This window comes from Rhinopithecus bieti, unplaced genomic scaffold (assembly GCF_001698545.2).
Source record: "Rhinopithecus bieti isolate Rb0 unplaced genomic scaffold, ASM169854v2 scaffold_47707, whole genome shotgun sequence".
Classification (NCBI taxonomy): Eukaryota; Metazoa; Chordata; class Mammalia; order Primates; family Cercopithecidae; genus Rhinopithecus; species Rhinopithecus bieti.
Window position 1 is genome coordinate 939,771 of NW_016819117.1, and position 19,473 is coordinate 959,243.

A 19,473-nucleotide genomic window follows, 5' to 3' on the forward strand; every position below is an offset into this window, starting at 1 on the left:
CCCAGCCCCGTTCAGCAGCGGCGTCCCCCCGCCGGGCCGCGCCGTCCTCCGCAGCAGCGGCGCCGCCTCCTCGTCGTCCCGGTCCCGGCCGGACCACGACACCTTCTTAGAGACGTTGGCCATGGCCCGCCGCGGACCGACACCGGCCGGGAAGCGCCGGCCGCCCCCGTGTTTGTTCTCGTGACCGGCGCCGGCGGCCACGTGACAGGCGATGGCGGCCACGTGACGCACGACTGGACCACGTGACGAGCGACGACGCCCACGTAACCTGCGACGGCAGCCGCCGAGGCCCGGGCGCGCGGGGGCTCCTGGGAGCCGCGCTCCCGGCGGGTCGTGGCGCCGCCCGTGCGAGAGAATCGCAGTGACCCGGAGGATGGCGTTCTGCCCACGCGACTGCAAAAGCAGCCCCGTTGGGTTGAGCGCCGAGTGCTTGGGAGTCGAATGGCCGCCCCCGGGACCCAGGCCCCGGGAATCGGGGCGAGGGAGGCGCCCTGGGGCCGAGGGCAGGAGGCAGCTGGAGGAGCTCCCCCAGCCCCGGTCGCCCGCGCCGATGGTGACGGAGCCGCGGTGGGGAGGGGAGGAGGGAGGCAGGGGCGAGGGCAGGCCCTTCCTTGCCCTAGGTGGCCGCTAAAGATGTGAAGGATGAAATTAAAAGTTCCCCGGTGTGCATCCGCCCTTGCCGTAGGGACTCGGGCGAGGATCAGACTGGAGGCTTCCTGCAGGCAGCCCCAGAGGGTCCTCCCGCCTAATGAGAAAACAGAAGGCGAGTGGTCTCTGACGATCAGACCCCAGAGACGGTACCGGAGGGTCGCCTCTGGAAACTGCCGGCTACTGCGCAGATAGCTGGGAATTAGCCAGATAACGCCGCCCGGACCCTGTACCCGCACGAGTACACAGCCCATCACTAATCAGTGGTATTTCCATAAACCAAAGAGAATTCTTGACGACTTTACATCAGCCCACACCCTGTCCCCACCTTTTGGATCATTTATTTATTTATTTTCAGACAGGGCCTCGCTCTGTCGCCCAGGCTAGAGTGTGGTGGTGCGGTCACAGCTCAATGCAGCCTTGACCTCCTGGACTCAAGCCATCCTCGCGCCTCAGCGTCCGGAGTGACAGAGACCACAGGCCTGCGCCTCTGCACCCGGCTAATTTTTGTTGTGGAGTTCACAGTGTGTTGCCCAGGCTGTTCTCAAACTTCTGACCTCAAATGATCCTTTCACCTTAGCCTCTAGAGTAAACTCTTTAAATTGTATTTTGTGCCTCATCGTCTTCCTTTTAAAAGGTTGATATTATTTTTATTTTTTACTTTTTGAGAGACGGTCTCACTTTGTCACCGAGGCTGAAGTACAGTGATGAGATCATAGCTCACTGTAGCCTTGACCTCTTGGGTTCAAGGGATCCTGCTGCCTCAGCCTCCTTAGTAGCTAGGACTATATGTATGAGCCACCATGCCCGGCCAAGGTCGGCATTTCTTTCTTTTATTTTTTTTTTATGAGACAGAGTTTGACTCTTGTCACCCAGGCTACAGTGCAATGGTGCTGTCTTGGATCACTGCAACGACCACCCCTGGGTTCAAATTATTCTTCTGCCTCAGCCTCCTGAGTAGCTGAGATTACAGGCACCCCACCATGCCTGGCTAATTTTTGTATTTTTAATAGAGACGGGATTTTGCCACGTTGTCCAGGCATGTCTTGAACTCCTGACCTCAGGAGATCTACCCACTTTGGCCTCCCAAAGTGCTGGGATTACAGGAGTGAGCCACCGTGCCTGGACCAGGGTCAGCATTTCTTTTTTTTTTTTTGAGACAGAGTCTCGCTCTGTCACTGAGGCTGGAGTGCAGTGGCCGGATCTCAGCTCACTGTAAGCTCCGCACCTCGGGTTCACGCCACTCTCCTGCCTCAGCCTCCTGAGTAGCTGGGACTACAGGCGCCCGCCACCTCGCCTGGCTAGTTTTTTTGTATTTTTTTAGTAGAGACGGGGTTTCACTGTGTTAGCCAGGATGGCCTCGATCTTCTGACCTTGTGATCCGCCCGTCTCGGCCTCCCAAAGTGCTGGGATTACAGGCTTGAGCCACCGCACCTGGCCGGGTCAGCATTTCTTAATGGTGAGGGGAAAAAAGAAACCTAGCAGGCGCCACCTGAACCACACAATCCAGTTCGGCGTCGCTGGTGATGGGATGAGGCGGCGTCGCGTGCCTCCTGATGTGATGCACCAGGAAGGACACGACGTCCCTGCCATAGCCTTCCTGCAAAACATGCTCACACTGAGTCCACTCATAAAGAGGAAACACCAGATAATCCCGAGTTGGGGGCAGCCGGCTGAACATCTCGGCAGTCTTCTTCCACAGTGTCGGTGTGAAAGAGACAGAGGTTGAGGAGACAACCTAAAGGCCCCACGTGGGTCTGGCGTGATGGAGACAATGGGCAAAGATTGGACATACACGGTACGAGCTAACAGTATTGGAGCAATCATAAGTCTCCCACGCCTGATGATTATATTGCCGTTACGTCAGGAAGCTCCTCGGTCTTAGGAGATACATACTGAAATGCCTGGGAGCTTGTGTTGTGGTGCGATGTCTGCAACATACTCTCGGACAATTCAAAATCTGGCAGTAATCATAATGAGTAGCAGTCTTCAGAGAGGGAGGGAAAATGGCAGTGCTAACACCTGGCCTTTGGCTCTCTACCACCATGCAGCCGGCAAGAACAAGTGCCTTAGAGAAGTGGCAGGAAGGGAGCCAAGAAGAAAGAGGTTGGTCCGTTCTCTGAGAGAGGTTGGCATGAGGCGAAAGGGCCAGCTGTGTTTGGCATAAGGAGTATGGAAAACACCAGGCACAGGGATGCTAGGAACCAAAACTGCACCTGATAACCTCAAGGGCCATGTGTTTGAGGTGAGTCCTGCCGATCTGCAGAATGATGAAGTTGCATTTGGAAAATTCAAGCTAATTACTGAGGATATTCAGTGCAAAAACAGCCTGACCAGCTTTCATGGAAAAAAAAAAAAAAAAAAAAAACCATGATTGAAGCTCATGTGATTGTCAGAACTACAGATGGTCATTTGTCTCATCTGTTCTGTACTGGTTTTACTAAAACAGTGCAGCAAGCAGATTGGGATGACCTCTCACAGGCAACCCCAGCAGGTCCGTCAAATCCAGAAAAGATGGTGGAAATCAAGGCCCGAGAGGTGCAGACCAATTACTCGAAAGAAGTGGCCCATGAATTGATGCCAGACAGCACTGGGAGAGACACAGAGAAGGTTTCCCAGTCTCTCCAGGTATCCCCTCCAGGATGCCTTCCTTGGAAAAGTAAAAATGCTGGAGAAGCCCAGGCTTGCACTGGGAAAACTCAAGCTTTGTGGTGAAGGTCGCTGTCCCGGAAAAGTGACAGGATGAGGCCGGTGCTAAAGATGAATGAGCTGATGGAAATGAGCCCCCAGCCCAGCAACCTGTTTAAAATTCAGACTTTGGGCCGGGTGCGGTGGCTCACACCTGTCATCCCAGCACTGTGGGAGGCCGAGGCAGGTGGATGGCGAGGTCAGGAGATGGAGACCATGCTGGCTAACACGGTGAAACCCCGTCTGCACTAAAAATACAAAAAATTAGCCTGGTGAGGTGGTGGGCGCCTATAGTCCCAGCTACTTGGGAAGCTGAGGCAGGAGAATGGCGTGAACCCAGGAGGGGGAGCTTACAGTGAGCTGAGATCGCGCCACTGAACTCCATCCTGGGAGACAGAGTGAGAGTCTCAAAAAAAAAAAAAAATCAGACTTTGAATATTGATAACTAAACTAACATTTGACTCAGCAATCTCCTTACTGGGTATATGCCCAAAGGAATATAAATTATTCTATCATTAAAACACATGCAGGCTGGGTGCAGTGGCTCACGCCTGTAATCCCAACACTTTGGGAGGCTGAGGCAGGTAGATCACTTGAGGTCAGGAGATCGAGACCAGCCTGACCAACATTAGTGAAACCCCATCTCTACTAAAAATACAAAAATTAGCCAGGTGTGGTGGCAGGCCCCTATAATCTGAGCTACTTGGGAGGCTAAGGCAGGAGAATCGCTTGAATCCAGGAGGTGGAGGTTGCAGTGAGTTGAGATTGCACCACCTCACTCCAGCCTGGGTAACAGAGTGAGACTCTCAGAAAAGAAGCAAAACCAAAAACATGCACGCATATGTTCATTGTATCACTATTCACCGTAGCAAAGACAAGGAATCAACCTAAGTGCCCGTCACTGGTGGACTAGATAAAGAAAACGTGATACACATATACCGTGGAATACTATGCAGCCATAAAAAAGAGTAAGATCATGTCCTTTGCAGGAACGTGGATAGAGCTGGAGGCCATTATCCTTAGTAAACTGACCCAGGAACAGAAAAGCAAACACCGCATGTTCTCACATAAATTGGAGCTAAATGATGTGAACACATGGACACAAAGAGGAAAAACGCTAAGGCTTATTCGAGGGTAGAGGGCGAGAGGAGGGAGAGGAGCCAAAAAATAACAAAATAACAATTGGGCCGGGTGTGGTGGCTTACACCTGTAATCCCAGCACTTTGGGAGGCCGAGGTGGGTGGATTATTCGAGGTCAGGAGTTTAGGACCAGCCTGGCCAACATGGTGAAACCCTGTCTCTACTAAAAATACAAAAATTAGCTGGGAGTGGTGGCGGGCGCCTGTAATCCCAGCTACTTGGGAGACTGAGGCACGAGAATCTCTTGAGCCCAGGAGGTGGAGGCTGCAGTGAGCGGAGATGGTGCCACTGCACTCCAGCCTGGGCAACAGAGTGAGACTCCATCTCAAAACCAAAACAAAACAAAATAACTATGAGGTACCAAGCTTAGTACTTGAGTGAGGAAATTATGTGTACAACAAACCCGCATGACATGAGTTTACCAATATAAAAAACCTGCACGTGTACCCCTGAACCTAAAAGTTTAAAAATAGTAAATAAAGCTAACACTTGAAGAGTCTGGAATAAATATATGTGATGTGCAATGTATTCATCTGCAACTTTTTTTAGGCTTGAAATTTTTCCAAATCAAAAGAGTTTAAAAGTTCCTTAGAGACCAGGCGCAGTGGCTCACGCCTATAATCCCAGCACTTTGGGAGGCCGAGGTGGGCGGATCACGAGGTCAGGAAATCAAGACCATCCTGGCTAACACGGTGAAACCCCGCCTCTACTAAAAATATAAAAATTAGCTGGGCGTGGTGTCAGGTGCCTGTAGTCCCAGCTACTCAGGAGGCTGACGCAGAGCTTGCAGTGAGCCAAGATCACACCACCGCACTCCAGCCTAGGCGACAGAGCGAGACTCCGTCTCTTAAAAAAAATACAAAAATAAAAGTTCCCTAGAACCTCTAAAGCTGAGAAGATAATGGAACCCTCCCTCCCTGATATCAAAATAAAACCAAAACTAAAACCCGAAATAAGAGGAAGGAAATCTAACAGGGTTTTGAATTCCCCAGTGACTACACTACAATACCTTCTCTGAAATACCATGAACAACATTCTTTGAAAAAAGGTGTTTTTCTCATGGGTGTGCCCTGGCTTTGTGCTTTTTTTGTTTTGTTTTGTTGTTGAGACGGAGTCTTGCTTTGTTGCCCAGGGCTGGAGTGCAGTGGCGCGATCTCAGCTCACTGCAACTCTGCCTCCTGGGTTCAAGCAATTCTCCTGCCTCAGCCTCCTGAGTAGCTGGGATTACAGGTGTGCACCACCACGCCTGGCTAATCTTTTGTATTTTCAGTAGAGACAGGATTTTACCATGTTGGCTAGGCTGGTTTTGAACTCTTGACCTCAAGTGATCCACCCGCCTCAGCCTCCCACAGTGCTGGGAGTATAGGCATGAGCCACCATGCCTGGCTGGCTTTGCCCTTTTGAGGGACAAAAGCATTGCACCCCCAAGTCATACAGGAGAGTGTTAAAGATGAGAATGAAGCTGACTTATCCAAGGCTCCCCACAAGCAGCAGGAGTTGAACCTGGGTTAGTTTGATTTCAAAACTCTTGCTCTCAAATGCTTTGAGTCAAGGGCTGACAGCAAGTTCCCTGGGGGGTTCAGAGGTGGGACAGGTCCCCTCCCCAGGCTCCTCAGAGGTCAGGCACCGTGTCGCCTGACACAGTAGGAGTGCAGCAGATTGTTGATTGAATTGAATGGGTGGGCTTGGGGCTTGTGGGTTGAGGAGGGTTTGGATGAAGATACCCAGGTGGGCAGAGAGCTGAGCAGAGTGCTGGAGCGGGGCGTGGTGGGGGCTGTATGCAGAACCCACAAGAACAGAGTTTGGGAAGAAGGGGTCATGCTGGGGAGGGGGAGTCAGGACCCAAAGGCCATCCTTCTCAGCCCGGGGACCTGAGTGTGTCCTTTTCTGGGACAAGTGGCTGTTTCAGAAGAGGAATGGGCTGGGGGGAGGGGCTCCTTGTCAGGAACTGACTTCCCCAGCAACACGAGAGCCCCTGTGGGTTTTTTGCCTGTGTTTTGTGTGGTTTGTCCTCCTCACCCAGAAACGTAACAGACTTGGTGAAAGGTAGGATTTGGTGACCGTGGAGGTGGGTGTGGTTCACACCTCAAAATGCATGGGTGTGATTCTGCTGAGGAAGCAAAAAATACAATGAGAAAAGAAAAAAAATAAAATGAGCAGGTGGCTTTGTTCTGCTCCCAGCAGGGTTGGTGAGCCACGTGAGATGGATGCCCAGACAGTCCTGCTCCAAACCCTAGACAGGCCCCCAATCCCCACAGTCCCCAAGCTGCCCCCATAGCCCCCAAGTCCAAGCCCTCGCTCTGCTGTTCTCCCACCTGGAGTGAGTTGAGCATCCTGAATGCCCACCTCTGCCGAGTCCCTGAGGCTTAGATTCTGTAGCCACGCAGCTGAATACCGCTGTGGCCCGGGTGACATCTTGGTCCCCCAGGGCTCTGGAAGCACCTGCAAGCTGGGGAGGGGCTGGGGACTCCAGGGCCTGGAAGCTTCCCTCCCACCCCACCTCTGCACCCATCTGGGGGCCACTAGAGCCTTTGTCTCAAAGCCCTGCCCCAGTTCACTTTCTTAGGACCCTGGGCAAGACAACTGTGCTAAGGACATCACTGTCACAAGAAATATCTGTGACCCAAAACGACGTCCTATGGCTCCGTCCTCAAAGACACAGTGGGGTGGAGCAAGGGCGTTCCAGAAAGCGTCTGAGGAGGCTGGGGAAGGAAAGAGGTCTGGGAAGGAGCTGCCGTCCATGGAGTCAGTCACCGTCGTGCAGAAGCAGAACTCAGCGAGTGACTCAGGGAGCCGTCACGCCAGTGTCCGTGGGGCTTTCCAGCTCTAAAATCCCATCTCTGACCTTGACTCACGCACAGGTGGCGCTGGGGGAGGCAGGCTGGGCTGATCTTGACCTGAAAGCCCAGAATTGCTGGGGTCCACAGGCTGCTCTGCAGAGATGTTGCTAGAGGACTTCAGGGACGGACTTAGGGCACCTTCCCCATGGGGCCAGCTGGGCAGGGCCCAGGCGTCTGCAGAGCTGAAACCCCCTATGCACGGGGCGGAGGGCTCGGGCCCTTTCTGGATCTGCTGTTGAAGGATGTGGGATCTCTCATGGGTCTCCTCACTTTTCAGATAGGAAGAGGGAGAACGGGAGGGATTGGCGAATCCTGAGAACCAGGCCTGTTCGCTTGGTCCACGGTTTTGGGCCCCTCCCCTGCCCCCGCCCCACGCCACGCCCCGCTTTCTCCTGTCTGCACCATATGACTTTCTGATTCTTGGAGATCTTGTGTTTGGGCCTTTTCTGGGAATCTCCAGCATCACGAAGTCAATTTACATCAGACTGAAACCTAAATACAAGTCTGTTCTAATGGTCAATGCAAGTTTTTTTTACCCTGCCATGATTTGGAATTCAAAAAAATATGTATCAAAAGGAGAGGACGGGTGCGGTGGCTCATGCCTGTAATCCCAGCACTCTGGGAGGCTGAAGTGGGCAGACCACCTGAGGTCTGGAGTTCAAGACCAGCCTGCCCAACATGGTGAAACCTGGCCTCTACTAAAAATACAAAAAAATTAGCCGGGCATGGTGGTGGTCGCACCTGTGATCCCAGCTATTCAGGAGGCTGAGGCAGGAGAATTGCTTGGACCCGGGAGGCGGAGGTTGCAGTGAGCCGAGATTGCGCCACTGCACTCCAGCCTGGGCGACAGAGTGAGACTCCTGTCTCAAAAAAAAAAAAAAGAACAAAAACCAAGTGTGGACAAGGATGTGGAGAAACGGGAGCCTTCACAGATTGCTGGTGGGAATGAAAAATGATGTAGCAACTTTGGAAAACAGTTGGGCAGTTTCTCTGAAAGCCTAGACATGGGCCGGGCGTGGGGGCTCACACCTGGAATCCCAGCACTTTGGGAGGCCGAGGTAGGCAGATCACCTGAGGTCAGGAGTGCAAGACCAGCCTGGCCAACATGGTGAAATCCCATCTCTACTAAAATACAAAATTAGCAGAGTGTGGTGGCACACACGCCTGTAATCCCAGCTACTTGGGAGGCTGAGGCAGGAGAATCGCTTGAAGCTGGGAAGCGGAGGTTGCAGTGAGCCTAGATCACACCATTAACCCCAGCCTGGGTGACAAGAGTGAAACTCTGTCTTAAAAAAAAAAAAAAGAGGCCTAGACATGAACTTACCATACGACCAGTAATTCTGCTCCTAGGTATCCACCGAAGTGGGAAGAACGCCACACAAAGGCGCTTCTGACAGTGCTCAGACCAACTTCATCCACAATAACCCCAACTGAAAACAGCCCAGATGTCCACCAGCGGATGAACGGAGAGACGAAACATGGTCCATCCGAACAATGCAACCACACAGATGAAACGCTGAGACACACCGCAGCGTGGACGAAGCTTGAAAACCTTATGCTAATTAAAAGAAGCCAGACACAAACGGACAATTGCTGTTTGGTTTATTTGTATGCAGTGTCCAGAACACGCAAATCCACAGAGACAGAAAACAGATGGGTGGCTGCCAGAGGCTGGGGAGGGTGCAGGGCGGGGGCCAGGAGTGATTGCTACACTTTTTTAGGAAGGGAACAGAAAGGTCCTAAAACTGGGTTGTGACGATGGCTGCACAAGTCGGTCAATTCTCTACAAATCTTTGAACTATGCACTTGAAATGGGTGAATTTTTTTTTTTGAGACAGAGTCTTGCTCTGTCGCCCAGGCTGGAGTGTAGTGGCATGATCTCGGCTCACTGCACGCTCCACCTCCCAGGTTCACGCCATTCTCCTGCCTCAGCTTCCTGAGTAGCTGGGACTACAGGCGCCAGCCATCACGCCCAGCTAATTTTTTATATTTTCAGTACAGATGGGGTTTCACTGTGTTAGCCAGGATAGTCTCGATCTCCTGACCTCGTGATTCGCCCGCCTTGGCCTACCAAAGTGCTGGGATTATAGGCGTGAGCCACCACGCCTGGCTGAAACGGGTGAATTTTATGATAGGTAAAATTTACCTCAATAAGGTTTTGTTTTGTTTTTTGAGACGGTCTCACTCTGATTGCCCTGGCTGGAGTGCATTGGCATGATCTCGGCTCACTGCAGACTCAACCTCCCAGGCCCAAGTGATTCTCCCACTTCAGCCTCCCAAGAAGCTGGGACTACAGGCACACACCACCACACCTGGGCTAACTTTTTTGTATTTTTTTTTTTTTAGTAGGGACAGGGTTTCGCCGTGTTAACCAGACTGGTCTCAAATTCCTGGACTCAAGTGATCCACTCACCTCTGCCTCCCAAAGTGTTAGGATTGCAGGTGTGAGCCACCACGCCAAGTCAATAAAGTTTTAAAAGCATTAAAACTGGGCCGGGCCGGGCGCGGTGGCTCAAGCCTGTAATCCCAGCACTTTGGGAGGCCGAGACGGGCGGATCACGAGGTCAGGAGATCGAGACCATCCTGGCTAACATGGTGAAACCCTGTCTCTACTAAAAAATACAAAAAACTAGCCGGGCGAGGTGGCGGGCACCTGTAGCCCCAGCTACTTGGGAGGCTGAGGCAGGAGAATGGCTTAAACCCAGAAGGCGGAGCTTGCAGTGAGCTGAGATCCGGCCCCTGCACTCCAGCCTGGGCGACAGAGCGAGACTCCGTCTCAAAAAAAAAAAAAAACTGGGCTGGGCACAGTGGCTCATGCCTGCACTTTGGGAGGCCGAGGCAGGTGGATCACTTGAGGTCAGGAGTTCAAGACCAGCCTCGTCAACAGGGTGAAACCCCGTCTGTACTAAAAACACAAAAATTAGAGCTAGACATGGTGGTGCACACCTATAGTCCCAGCTACTTGGGAGGGTAAGGCAGAAGAATCGCTTTATCCCAAAAGGTGGAGGTTGCAGTGAGCTGAGATTGCACCACTACACTCCAGCCTGAGCGACAGAGCAAGACTTCATCCAAAAAAGAAAAAAGAAATAAAAAATTTTCAGCCAGGCACGGTAGTGTGTGCCTATAGTCCCAGCTACTCAGGAGGCTGATGTGGGAGGATCAGCTGAGCTCGGGAGGTGGAGGCTGCAGTGAGCTATGATTGGTGCCACTGCACTCCAGCCTGGGCGACAGTGTAAGACCCTGTCAGAAAGAAAGAGAGAAGAGAGAGAGAGAGAGAGAGGAAGAAGGAAGAAAGGAAGGGAGGGAGGGAGGGAGGGAACGGGAAAGGAAAGGAAGAAGGGAGGGAGGGAGGAAGGAAGGGGCCGGGTGTGGTGGTGCGTGCCTGTAATCCCAGCTACAGGAGGGATGAGGCACAAGAATTGCTTGAATCCAGGAGGCAGAGGTTGCAGTGAGCCCAGATCATGACATTGCACTCCTGCCTGGGAGACAGAGTGAGACTCCATCTCAAAAAAAAAAAAAAAGAAGAAAGTGCAGAAGTAAGAACTCCATGGTGATGGATGAAACATGGGCTTGTGGGCCACCTTGACCCCAGGCTTGCTCTGTCCCTGCTTGCTCCCTGTCCACCTCCCCACCCCCCAGGATGGAACAGGCACCCCTACGTGAGGGCACAGGTATGCACAGCCAGGGCGGGTGGGATGGCCTTTGTAGAATGTGCTGGGGGAGGGGGGCGATGGTGGAATGTGGATGGGAACACGCTCCTCTTGCTGGCCTCAGCCCCTGTGCAGCGTGGCCTCAGGGACAGCGCTCCAGACAGGTGCAGTTGGCCCTCTGCACGAATCCGCCTGCCAGTGCAGCATTGGCCAGCGTCAGGATGGCACCTGTTGGGAACTCCTTCCCAATGGCAAGGTTTGCAATTTCCCTGGGAACCAGCGCCCGATCCCAGATAGCTAAGCCAGACATGCTTCCCACAAAGGCCTCGGAGCTGTCGAACCCGCCCCCCACGCTGTCTTGCTCCTGGCCCAGCACCAGGGACCCTCCAGGGGGGATCTCATAGCCCTCCCTGAAGCGGGAGCCGGTGGCCACCAGCCTGCGATCCACGTGGAGCCAGTACCTGCCCTGGGTGGACGTCCAGATGACACAGACGTGGTGCCACTGGCCATCCAGCAGCGGCTGCAGGGGCAACTCCCTGAAGGCCGGATCCCCGATCACGAAGTGGATGGCTCCGGGCAGCAGGGAGTCTCGGCCGTGCAGCACCAGCTTGTTGTCATTGTCCTCGGTGGCGTAGGACAGGAGGGTGCCCAGGCGGCCTGACGCCGTGCGGACCCAGCTGCAGAAGGACATGGCTCGCAGCGCAGTGACGAAGCCGGGGCTGAGGAAGACCACATTCTTGGTGGAGGCGTTCGGAAAAACGAGGGTGGGGCCCACGCCACAAACTAGAAACAGAGGAGGGAGGGGTCAGCTCCATGCAGGAGGCCGTGCAGAAGCATCCAGAAGCACATGTGCTGTGGGCGCCAGGCCTCCCGCTCCCGGCTGCCACCCTTCATGGAGCACTGACTCTGCACTGGTCCTGCCGATGGCTCCCCTGCAGCGTCTCCTTCACCCTCTTGATGGGATCACCCCAGTTCCACGGGTGGGAAGACCGAGCGTGAGGGCCATACTCGGAAGTAGTGGGGTCCTGTTGGGAGCCCTAGCTGTTGGCCCCCCCAGCTGAGCCAGGACCCATCTCTGCCAGGGAGTCTCTGCAAATTTCATGACTCACAACAGCACAAGTTTAGAGTTTCACGCTTCTGAAGGTCACAAGGCCAACACGGTCTCCCAGGGCTCAAATCAGGTGTGGGCAGGGCTGGTTCCTCTAGAGGCTCAAGAAGAAACCGTCTCCTGCCCTTTCCAGCTTCCAGAGGCACCTGCACCCCTCGGCATGGGGCCCCCTCATCTGTGCATCCCGCCGTCTCTGCTTCCGCCCTCATGCCCTCCTCTGTGTTCCTCCTGCCTCCCCTTAAAAAGTCCCTGTGATGACAGTGGGCCCACCCGGATTATCCAAGACCCTCTCCCCATCTCCCGGCCTGTAACTGAATCTCTTTTGAGAAGGGGAGATTTTCTGGGGGTCCTGGTCTAAGGAGGAGCTGGAGGGAAGCCTGGCCATCAACTGGGAGCCTGTGGTACTTACTCTCTCCTGGCCCCCGGGGGGACCATGCCTGCTGTGGAGGATCTTTTGGGGCCGTGGCAGTCCCATTGAGTACCCGATAGCTGCCTGAGGCTGGGGGCTCCTGAGTCCCCTGGAGAGGGGCCGAGGAGTCCTGCCGGGGGCCCCGGTGCTCGGATACAGCTCGGAGCTCCTGCCTGTCCCTCTGAAGCTTCAGGGAGCTCAGGCCCAGCAGATCAGGCTGGGTTGGGGCTGGGACCAGGGCCGGCCCCAAGGCTGTGGTGCCAGGGTGGGCCACAGGCAGCCACTGCTCCAGAGCAGCCAGCCTGGTGCCCTGACTGTGGACGAGGTCCTCCAGGCGTGCCAGTGAGTCCCGCAGGGCGTCCTCCTGGGCCTCGTGCGCCTTCCTCTCCCGGGCCTGCTGCTGGCTCCTCTCGCCCAAGGCGAGGTCCAAGGCCCGCAGCCGCATGTCTACCTTCTGGCTTTGGCGCTGCAGCTTCCTCACCCAGGCCTTGAGCTGCACCAGCTCCCCCTGCAGCGAGGCCTGTGACCGGTTGACCGCCTGAGCCACGGCCTGGCTCTCTTCCACCAGGCTCCGGAACCGGACATCAACGTTGTAGGACACGTTGTAGTTGCTGGCAATGCTCTGCAGGTGCGTCAAGGTCACCTCCTGGAATCTCCGGAACTGTAAGGAGGACACGGTGATGATGGGCCCGGCCGGGCTGGCTAGGAGGGATGGGAAAGGCTTTGCCTTCTCACGCTGGGAGCAGCGGCCGCATGCCCAGCCCACGGTCAGCACTGCCTATCTCCCACTGATTTGATCCCCACTGCGATGCTGTGAGATGTCGTGGGTGCCAGGGACTGACCCCGGGCCATGCAGCTGCACCACATGGGGCGTGGACTCCAGGCCCATAGCCGGGGCTCTGATCCCCGCCCCTCGCCCCATAACCACCGGCAAGTCACTTCTCCGTGACCCCAGCTCCTGCCTGTGAGCGGCGGATGGCAGGGTGGCCTCATGAGTGCTTTATGAGACCCAAACAGGAAGCACCCAGTGCAGGCCCACCAGGCACAAAGCACTCCGGAACTGTCCGAGGACCCTGCATGGGAGTCCAGGAGGCTGTCCACACCCTCTGCCTCAAGGTGGACCTGTGACCTCCCAGTTTCCCTCCCCATGACACTGCCTGGCCCCCATGGCCCCCAGTTATCCCGACTCACTTCCAGACCCCCTTCTAGCCTCTGGCCCCACCTGACCCCCACGTGTTAAGAGGCTTTTGCGTCCGGTGTGAGCGGAGCCCAGCTCCTGACCCCGACACGTTATGACGTTTGCGTCTGGTGTGAACCCAGCTCAGCTTTTCCCTGGTGTCCAACTGCAGATGAAATAATCTTCACGGATGGAAAGAGCGTCACACGCCATGTTCGTGTCCGCCAAGCCCTGATGTTTACCGCTCTGTTTCTGTAACATCCGTCTTCCATCTGCTGCCAATTTAAAAACCCGACGGCGCCATGTCAGGGGTATACTTGCCTGCTCCTCCAGTCTACGAAGCCTCTCGAAAAACGGTTTCCTGGGCCCCGCTGGGGCGGCTTCTTGCGATGAAGCCCCATGTAGACGCACAGTCACAAACACAAGAAAGAAAAACAAGGTCTTCCTCCACAAGCAACCCATCCGGAGACGGCGAGGCCCCGCAGTCTCCCTCCTGGCCGCAGGGGAGGGTGGAGGTGGCTCTGGAGACGGCGAGGCCCCGCAGTCTCCCTCCTGGCCGCAGGGGAGGGTGGAGGTGGCTCCGTGGGTCTGTCTCGTGTCTTGTCCCCCCAGCTCTCCCGCTGAGTGGTTTTCCTTCTTTGGCCCTGGCTGGATGCAGGGCTCTTCCTGCCGCCTCCGTGAAAGGCATCTGCCTTCAAGCCAGTGGGCTCTGAGAACTGCAGGTTCCCAAGGAGACAGGCTTAAAACAGACGCAAACAGTTTCTTTGAAGAATCATTCAGCTGGGTGCAAGCCCGCGGACAGGAGGCGATGGCTTTAACAGGAGCACATGGACTTGTGCTCCCACGAAGTGGAAGCAAGACAGGGAACCCGACGGGGGCCAGGGAGTCAACAGAGCCAGGTCTGCGCGGGCACCCGTCGCCCAGGCTGTGCACAGCTGCATCCTGGGAGGCCCCGCCTCTCTCGGTAAAGCAATGGAAATGTGACTGGCTGCCACCTTAATTAATTATTATTATTATAATTATTTGAGATGGAGTCTCATTCTGTTGCCCAGGCTAGAGTGCAATGGTGCAATCTCAACTCACTGCAACCTCCGCCTCCCGGGCTCAAACGATTGTCCTGCCTCAGCCTCCTGCCTCCCGAGTAGCTGGAATTACAGGCACATTCCACCACGCCTGGCTAGTTTTTGTATTTTTAGTAGAGACGGGGTTTCACCATGTTGGTCAGGCTGGTCTCAAACTTCTGACCTCATGATCTGCCCACCTCAGCCTCCCAAAGTATTGGGATTACAGGCGTGAGCCATGGCACCTGGCCAATTAATTAATTTTTTTGAGACACAGTCTCACTCTGTCACCCAGGCTGGAGTGCAGGGCGCGATCCCGGCTCACCACAACCTCTGCCTCCTGGGTTCAAGGGATTCTCCTGCCTCAGCCTCCCAAGTAGCTGGGATTACAGGTGTGTGCCGCCACACCTGGTTAATTTTTGTATTTTTAGTAGAGATAGGGTTTTGCCATGTAGGCCAGGCTGGTCTCAAACTCCTGACCTCAGGTGATCCGCCAGCTGTGGTCTCCCAAAGTGCTGGGATTACAGGCGTGAGCCACCGCACCTGGCCAATTTTTGTATTTTTAGTAGAGACAGGGTTGCCGCATGTGGGCCAGGCTGGTATTTTTGGTTACAGGTTAAGTACTGGCTTGAATGAGACCCAGGCAGGCCTTATGTAGAAAAGGGTCTCTGCGGATGTCACCAAGGATTTTGAGATAAGACTATCCAGGTGGCTCTAAAGCCGATGACAGGGGTCTTTATAAGAGACAGAGGAGGAGGCACAGAGGACACAGCCTGTGAAGATGGGGCAGAGACTGGGGTGACGCTGCCATGAGGAGCCCCCAGAAGCCGGGAGAGGTAAAGTGGGACACCTCCCTCCAGAGCCTTCGAGGGAGCGTGCACCTTGACTTCACACTTCCGGCCCCCAGAAGCCGGGAGAGGTAAAGTGGGACACCTCCCTCCAGAGCCTTCGAGGGAGTGTGCACCTTGACTTCACACTTCCGGCCCCCAGAAGCCGGGAGAGGTAAAGTGGGACACCTCCCTCCAGAGCCTTCGAGGGAGTGTGCACCTTGACTTCACACTTCCGGCCCCCAGAAGCCGGGAGAGGTAAAGTGGGACACCTCCCTCCAGAGCCTTCGAGGGAGTGTGCACCTTGACTTCACACTTCCGGCCCCCAGAAGCCGGGAGAGGTAAAGTGGGACACCTCCCTCCAGAGCCTTCGAGGGAGTGTGCACCTTGACTTCACACTTCCGGCCCCCAGAAGCCGGGAGAGGTAAAGTGGGACACCTCCCTCCAGAGCCTTCGAGGGAGTGTGCACCTTGACTTCACACTTCCGGCCCCCAGAAGCTGGGAGAGGTAAAGTGGGACACCTCCCTCCAGAGCCTTCGAGGGAGTGTGCACCTTGACTTCACACTTCCAGCCCCCAGAGCTGTGATAGGATTCATTTCCTTGTTTCAAGCCACCCAGCTCATGGGAAGAAGATCCACGAAGTTGTCCCAGTGAGGGCACCCATCATTCCCAAGGTGGCATGAGCCCAGGGGGTGCCAGGCCAGGGAACCATTGCTGGTCCCCAGGCTCCCCTTGTCCAGTGTCAGAACACCATGGACACGGAGAAGATGCAAAAAGCATGGAGAGAGAATCGTGGGCATGTGGACGGGGTTGGGGCCTTAGGCCCCGGGGGACTGGTGGCCACCATGACAGCCATGCTGGTGCCACATGCAGCGCGGCGATCTTGCAGCTTCCAACTGACAATGAGTTCCATTTATTTATGTATTTATTTTATTGCAGTAGAGACGGGGTCTTGCTATGTTACCAGGCTGTTTTCAAACACTCCTGGGCTCAGGCGATCCTCCCACCTCAGCCTAGCCAAAGTGCTGGGTTTACTGGCATGAGCCACTGAGCCAACTTGATTTCCATTTAAAGTCGTGGGTCAAGGCCGGGTGCGGTGGCTCAAACCTGTAATCCCAGCACTTTAGGAGGCCGAGGTGGGCAGATCACTTGAGTCCAGGGGTTCGAGACCAGGCTGGGCAACATGGCAAAACCCGGTCTCTACTAAAATTACAAAATTTAGCCAGGCGTGGTGGTGTGCACCTGTAGTCCCAGCTACTTGGGAGGCTTAGGCGGGATGATCGCCTGAGCCCGAGAGATGGAGGTTGCAGTGAGCTGAAATCGCACCACTACACTCCAGCCTGGATGACAGAGCAAAGAATAAAGACGTTTCCAGATACACAAAGGCTTGAGAAATTTGTCTTCCATGCACCCACTGTTGGATGTGGAGCTTCAGGAAAAGGCGAAGCCGCCATGAGCACTGGCGAGGGCTGGAACCCAGCAGCGGATGGAGGAGGAGTTTCCGGGATGGTGGGATGCTGTCCGCCCCACATCCCATCCATCGGCTCTGCCTGCAGACACATGCCCCGAGTTTCAGCTGCTTCTCCACACTCCCACTCCGCCCCAAGCCCATCCCCACAATGGCCACCTGGTCCCCGTGTCCGTGTACCAGCATGGACCCGTGCCTTCAATGCCTCCAGGAGTTGCCTGCCACACAAGCAAAATCCTGAGTCCCGGCCAGGGCCTTCTGTGGCCTGGCCCACGGCCTCTCTCCCTCCAGGCCTCACCCCTCCATCTACCTCCCTCGGCTCCACCTCCCAGGCCACAGTTGCGGCCTCCGGCATCACACCTGCCGTTTTCCTGCTAGTGAGACTCCTTCCCTGGCTGTCACCACATTCAGGGCTCTGCTGTAAAGTCTTCTGTTCAGAGCTCTCACCTTATTTAAGACGGCACCCACTGCTCTCTGGCTCTTTTCTTTTTTTTGGAGGAGTCTCGCTCTGTCACCCAGGCTAGAGTTCAATGGCACGATCTCTGCTCACTGCAACCTCTGCCTCCTGGGTTCAAGCGATTTTCCTGCCACAGCGTCCCAAGTAGCTGGGATCACAGGTGCATGCCACCATGCTTGGCTAATTTTTTTTTTTGGAGACGGAGTCTCGCTCTGTCGCTCAGGCTGGAGTGCAGTGGTGCAATCTCGGCTCACTGCAAGCTCTGCCTCCCAGGCTCACGTCATTCTCCTGCCTCAGCCTTCTGAGTAGCTGGGACTACAAGCGCCTGCCACCACGCCCAGCTAATTTTCTTGTATTTTTAGTAGAGACGAGATTTCACCATGTTAGCCAGGATGGTCTTGATCTCCTGACCTCATGATCCACCCATCTCAGCCTCCCTAAGTGCTGGGATTAAAGGTGTGAGCCACCGCGCCTGGCCACTGGCTCTTATTTTCTTACCCTGCCGATTTTTTATTTTCTTTCCTTTTTTTTTTGAAACAGGGTCTTGCTCTGTTGTCCAGGCTGTAGTGCAGTGGCAGTGAACATGGCTCACTGCAGCCTCAACCTCCCGGGCTCAAGCCATCCTCCCACCTCAACCTCCCGAGTAGCTGGGACCACAGGCATAAGACACCGTGCCTGGCTAATTTAAATTTATTGTAGAGACAGGGTCTCACTATTTTGCCCAGTCTTGAACTTCTGGGTCCAAATGATTCTCCCACCTCAGCTTCCCAGTGTTGGAATTACTGGCGTGAGCCACTGGGCCTGGCCTCTGCCAGTTTTTCTGCTCGAGGCCTGTCACCTAGCATATTTCGTATGTACTTTATTTGTTCCCCGATAGGTGAGCAGGAACTTTGCATCATTTGTTGCTCAGAGGGCTTGGTGCATCAAGCAGGCATTTAATCAATATTTGTTGAACAAACAGATAACTGTTTCCCAGCTTTTCCCACATCCATTGCTGCTGAAATGGTGCCTCCTTAGCCTGTCTTCCTGGATTGGCCCCCTCCACAAATATGAAGCTCCCCAATACTCTGGTGCAGTTTACAGAAGGCACTGCATGTTGTAAATGTTCAGTGTCCGGCTGGCCAGGCTGGCGGCCACAGCCACAGGTAGTAGGGAGCCCTTGAGATGGGGCTAGGGCCAGTAAGGAACTGGACTTATGGCTGGGTGCGGCAGCTCACGCCTGTAATCCCAGCAATTTGGGAGGCCGAGGCGGGCGGATCAAGAGGTCAGGAGATCAAGACCATCCCGGCTAACACAGTGAAACCTCGTCTCTACTAAAAATACAAAAATTTAGCTGGGCGCGGTGGCGGGTGCCTGCAGCCCCAGCTACTCGGGAGGCTGAGGCAGGAGAATGGCGTGAACCCCGGAGGCGGAGCTTGCAGTGAGCCCAGATCGCGCCACTGCACTCCAGCCTGGGCGACAGAGCGAGACTCCGTTGCCAAAAAAAAAAAAGAAAGGAATTGGACTTATTTAACTTCGGTTAATTTACAGAGCCACATGCGTCTAGCGCTTACCTACTGGTCGCAGTTTTAATTCCACGAACTGGCCTCATTTACGGAGCCGCATTTGTTCGTATCGGACATGATCTCAATCGTTCTTTTACTTCCTTATGCTCCGCATTTCCCTTACTGGCCTCTGACGCTTGAAAGCAGGGCCTTACACTCGGAGAAGAGGAGCCAGGCCTGTCTTGGTAAACATCTGCCGTAGAGCGAACGCTCGGCGTTCTGAGAGAATGTGGGACCCGGGGCGGAGGGAAGGGACGGCTGACATCACTCCAGGGTAGGGAGGACCGGGATGGGAGAAACTAAGGCGAGAACCGACCACCCCGGCGCAGTGAACCCAGCACGCAGCCACGTGGGGAGGCGCGGCCCCGCCCAACGCAAAGCCCCACCCACGCGTCAGGCCCCGCCCGCCCCACCGGCCCCGCCCCATCCAGGCTCCGCCCCGTCCCGGCGCAGCGC

The 19,473-nt window shown here is 55.1% G+C and overlaps 2 protein-coding genes across 3 annotated transcripts in view; both read right to left on the minus strand.

The window, feature by feature from the left end:
- The window catches only part of CLCN7 (Cl-/H+ antiporter 7), a 30,063-nt gene extending 29,143 nt beyond the window's left edge, over window positions 1-920 (minus strand). The window contains 1 exon segment of the mRNA XM_017858290.1: window positions 1-920. Within this exon segment, the coding sequence (XP_017713779.1) occupies window positions 1-123 (123 nt within the window). The 5' untranslated portion in view covers window positions 124-920.
- A 9,855-nt stretch (window positions 921-10,775) lies between these two features.
- Window positions 10,776-14,727, minus strand: PTX4 (pentraxin 4). 2 transcript variants are annotated; one of them, XM_017858528.1, is made up of 4 exons: window positions 13,982-14,727; window positions 12,484-13,144; window positions 11,428-11,749; window positions 10,776-11,158 (listed from the first exon to the last, which is right to left on the minus strand). In XM_017858528.1, exons 1-4 carry the CDS (start codon window positions 14,120-14,122, stop codon window positions 10,972-10,974), a joined length of 1,311 nt encoding a protein of 436 aa, XP_017714017.1. In that variant the 5' UTR covers window positions 14,123-14,727; the 3' UTR covers window positions 10,776-10,971. The 2 variants fall into 2 exon arrangements, with proteins under 2 accessions (XP_017714017.1, XP_017714016.1); XM_017858527.1 differs by having other exon boundaries at window positions 11,010-11,749.
- Window positions 14,728-19,473: the final 4,746 nt, after the last annotated feature.

Bases quoted from the DNA above. Each gene is read 5' to 3' on its own strand.
- PTX4 (XM_017858527.1), bottom strand. From the start codon at position 14,122: ATGGGTTGCTTGTGGAGGAAGACCTTGTTTTTCTTTCTTGTGTTTGTG. The intron at 13,145-13,981 runs GCAAGTATACCC...TCCTCCTTACAG, and splicing joins TTCGTAGACTGGAGGAGCAG to TTCCGGAGATTCCAGGAGGT. The intron at 11,750-12,483 runs GTAAGTACCACA...CTCTGTTTCTAG, and splicing joins CCCCCGGGGGCCAGGAGAGA to TTTGTGGCGTGGGCCCCACC.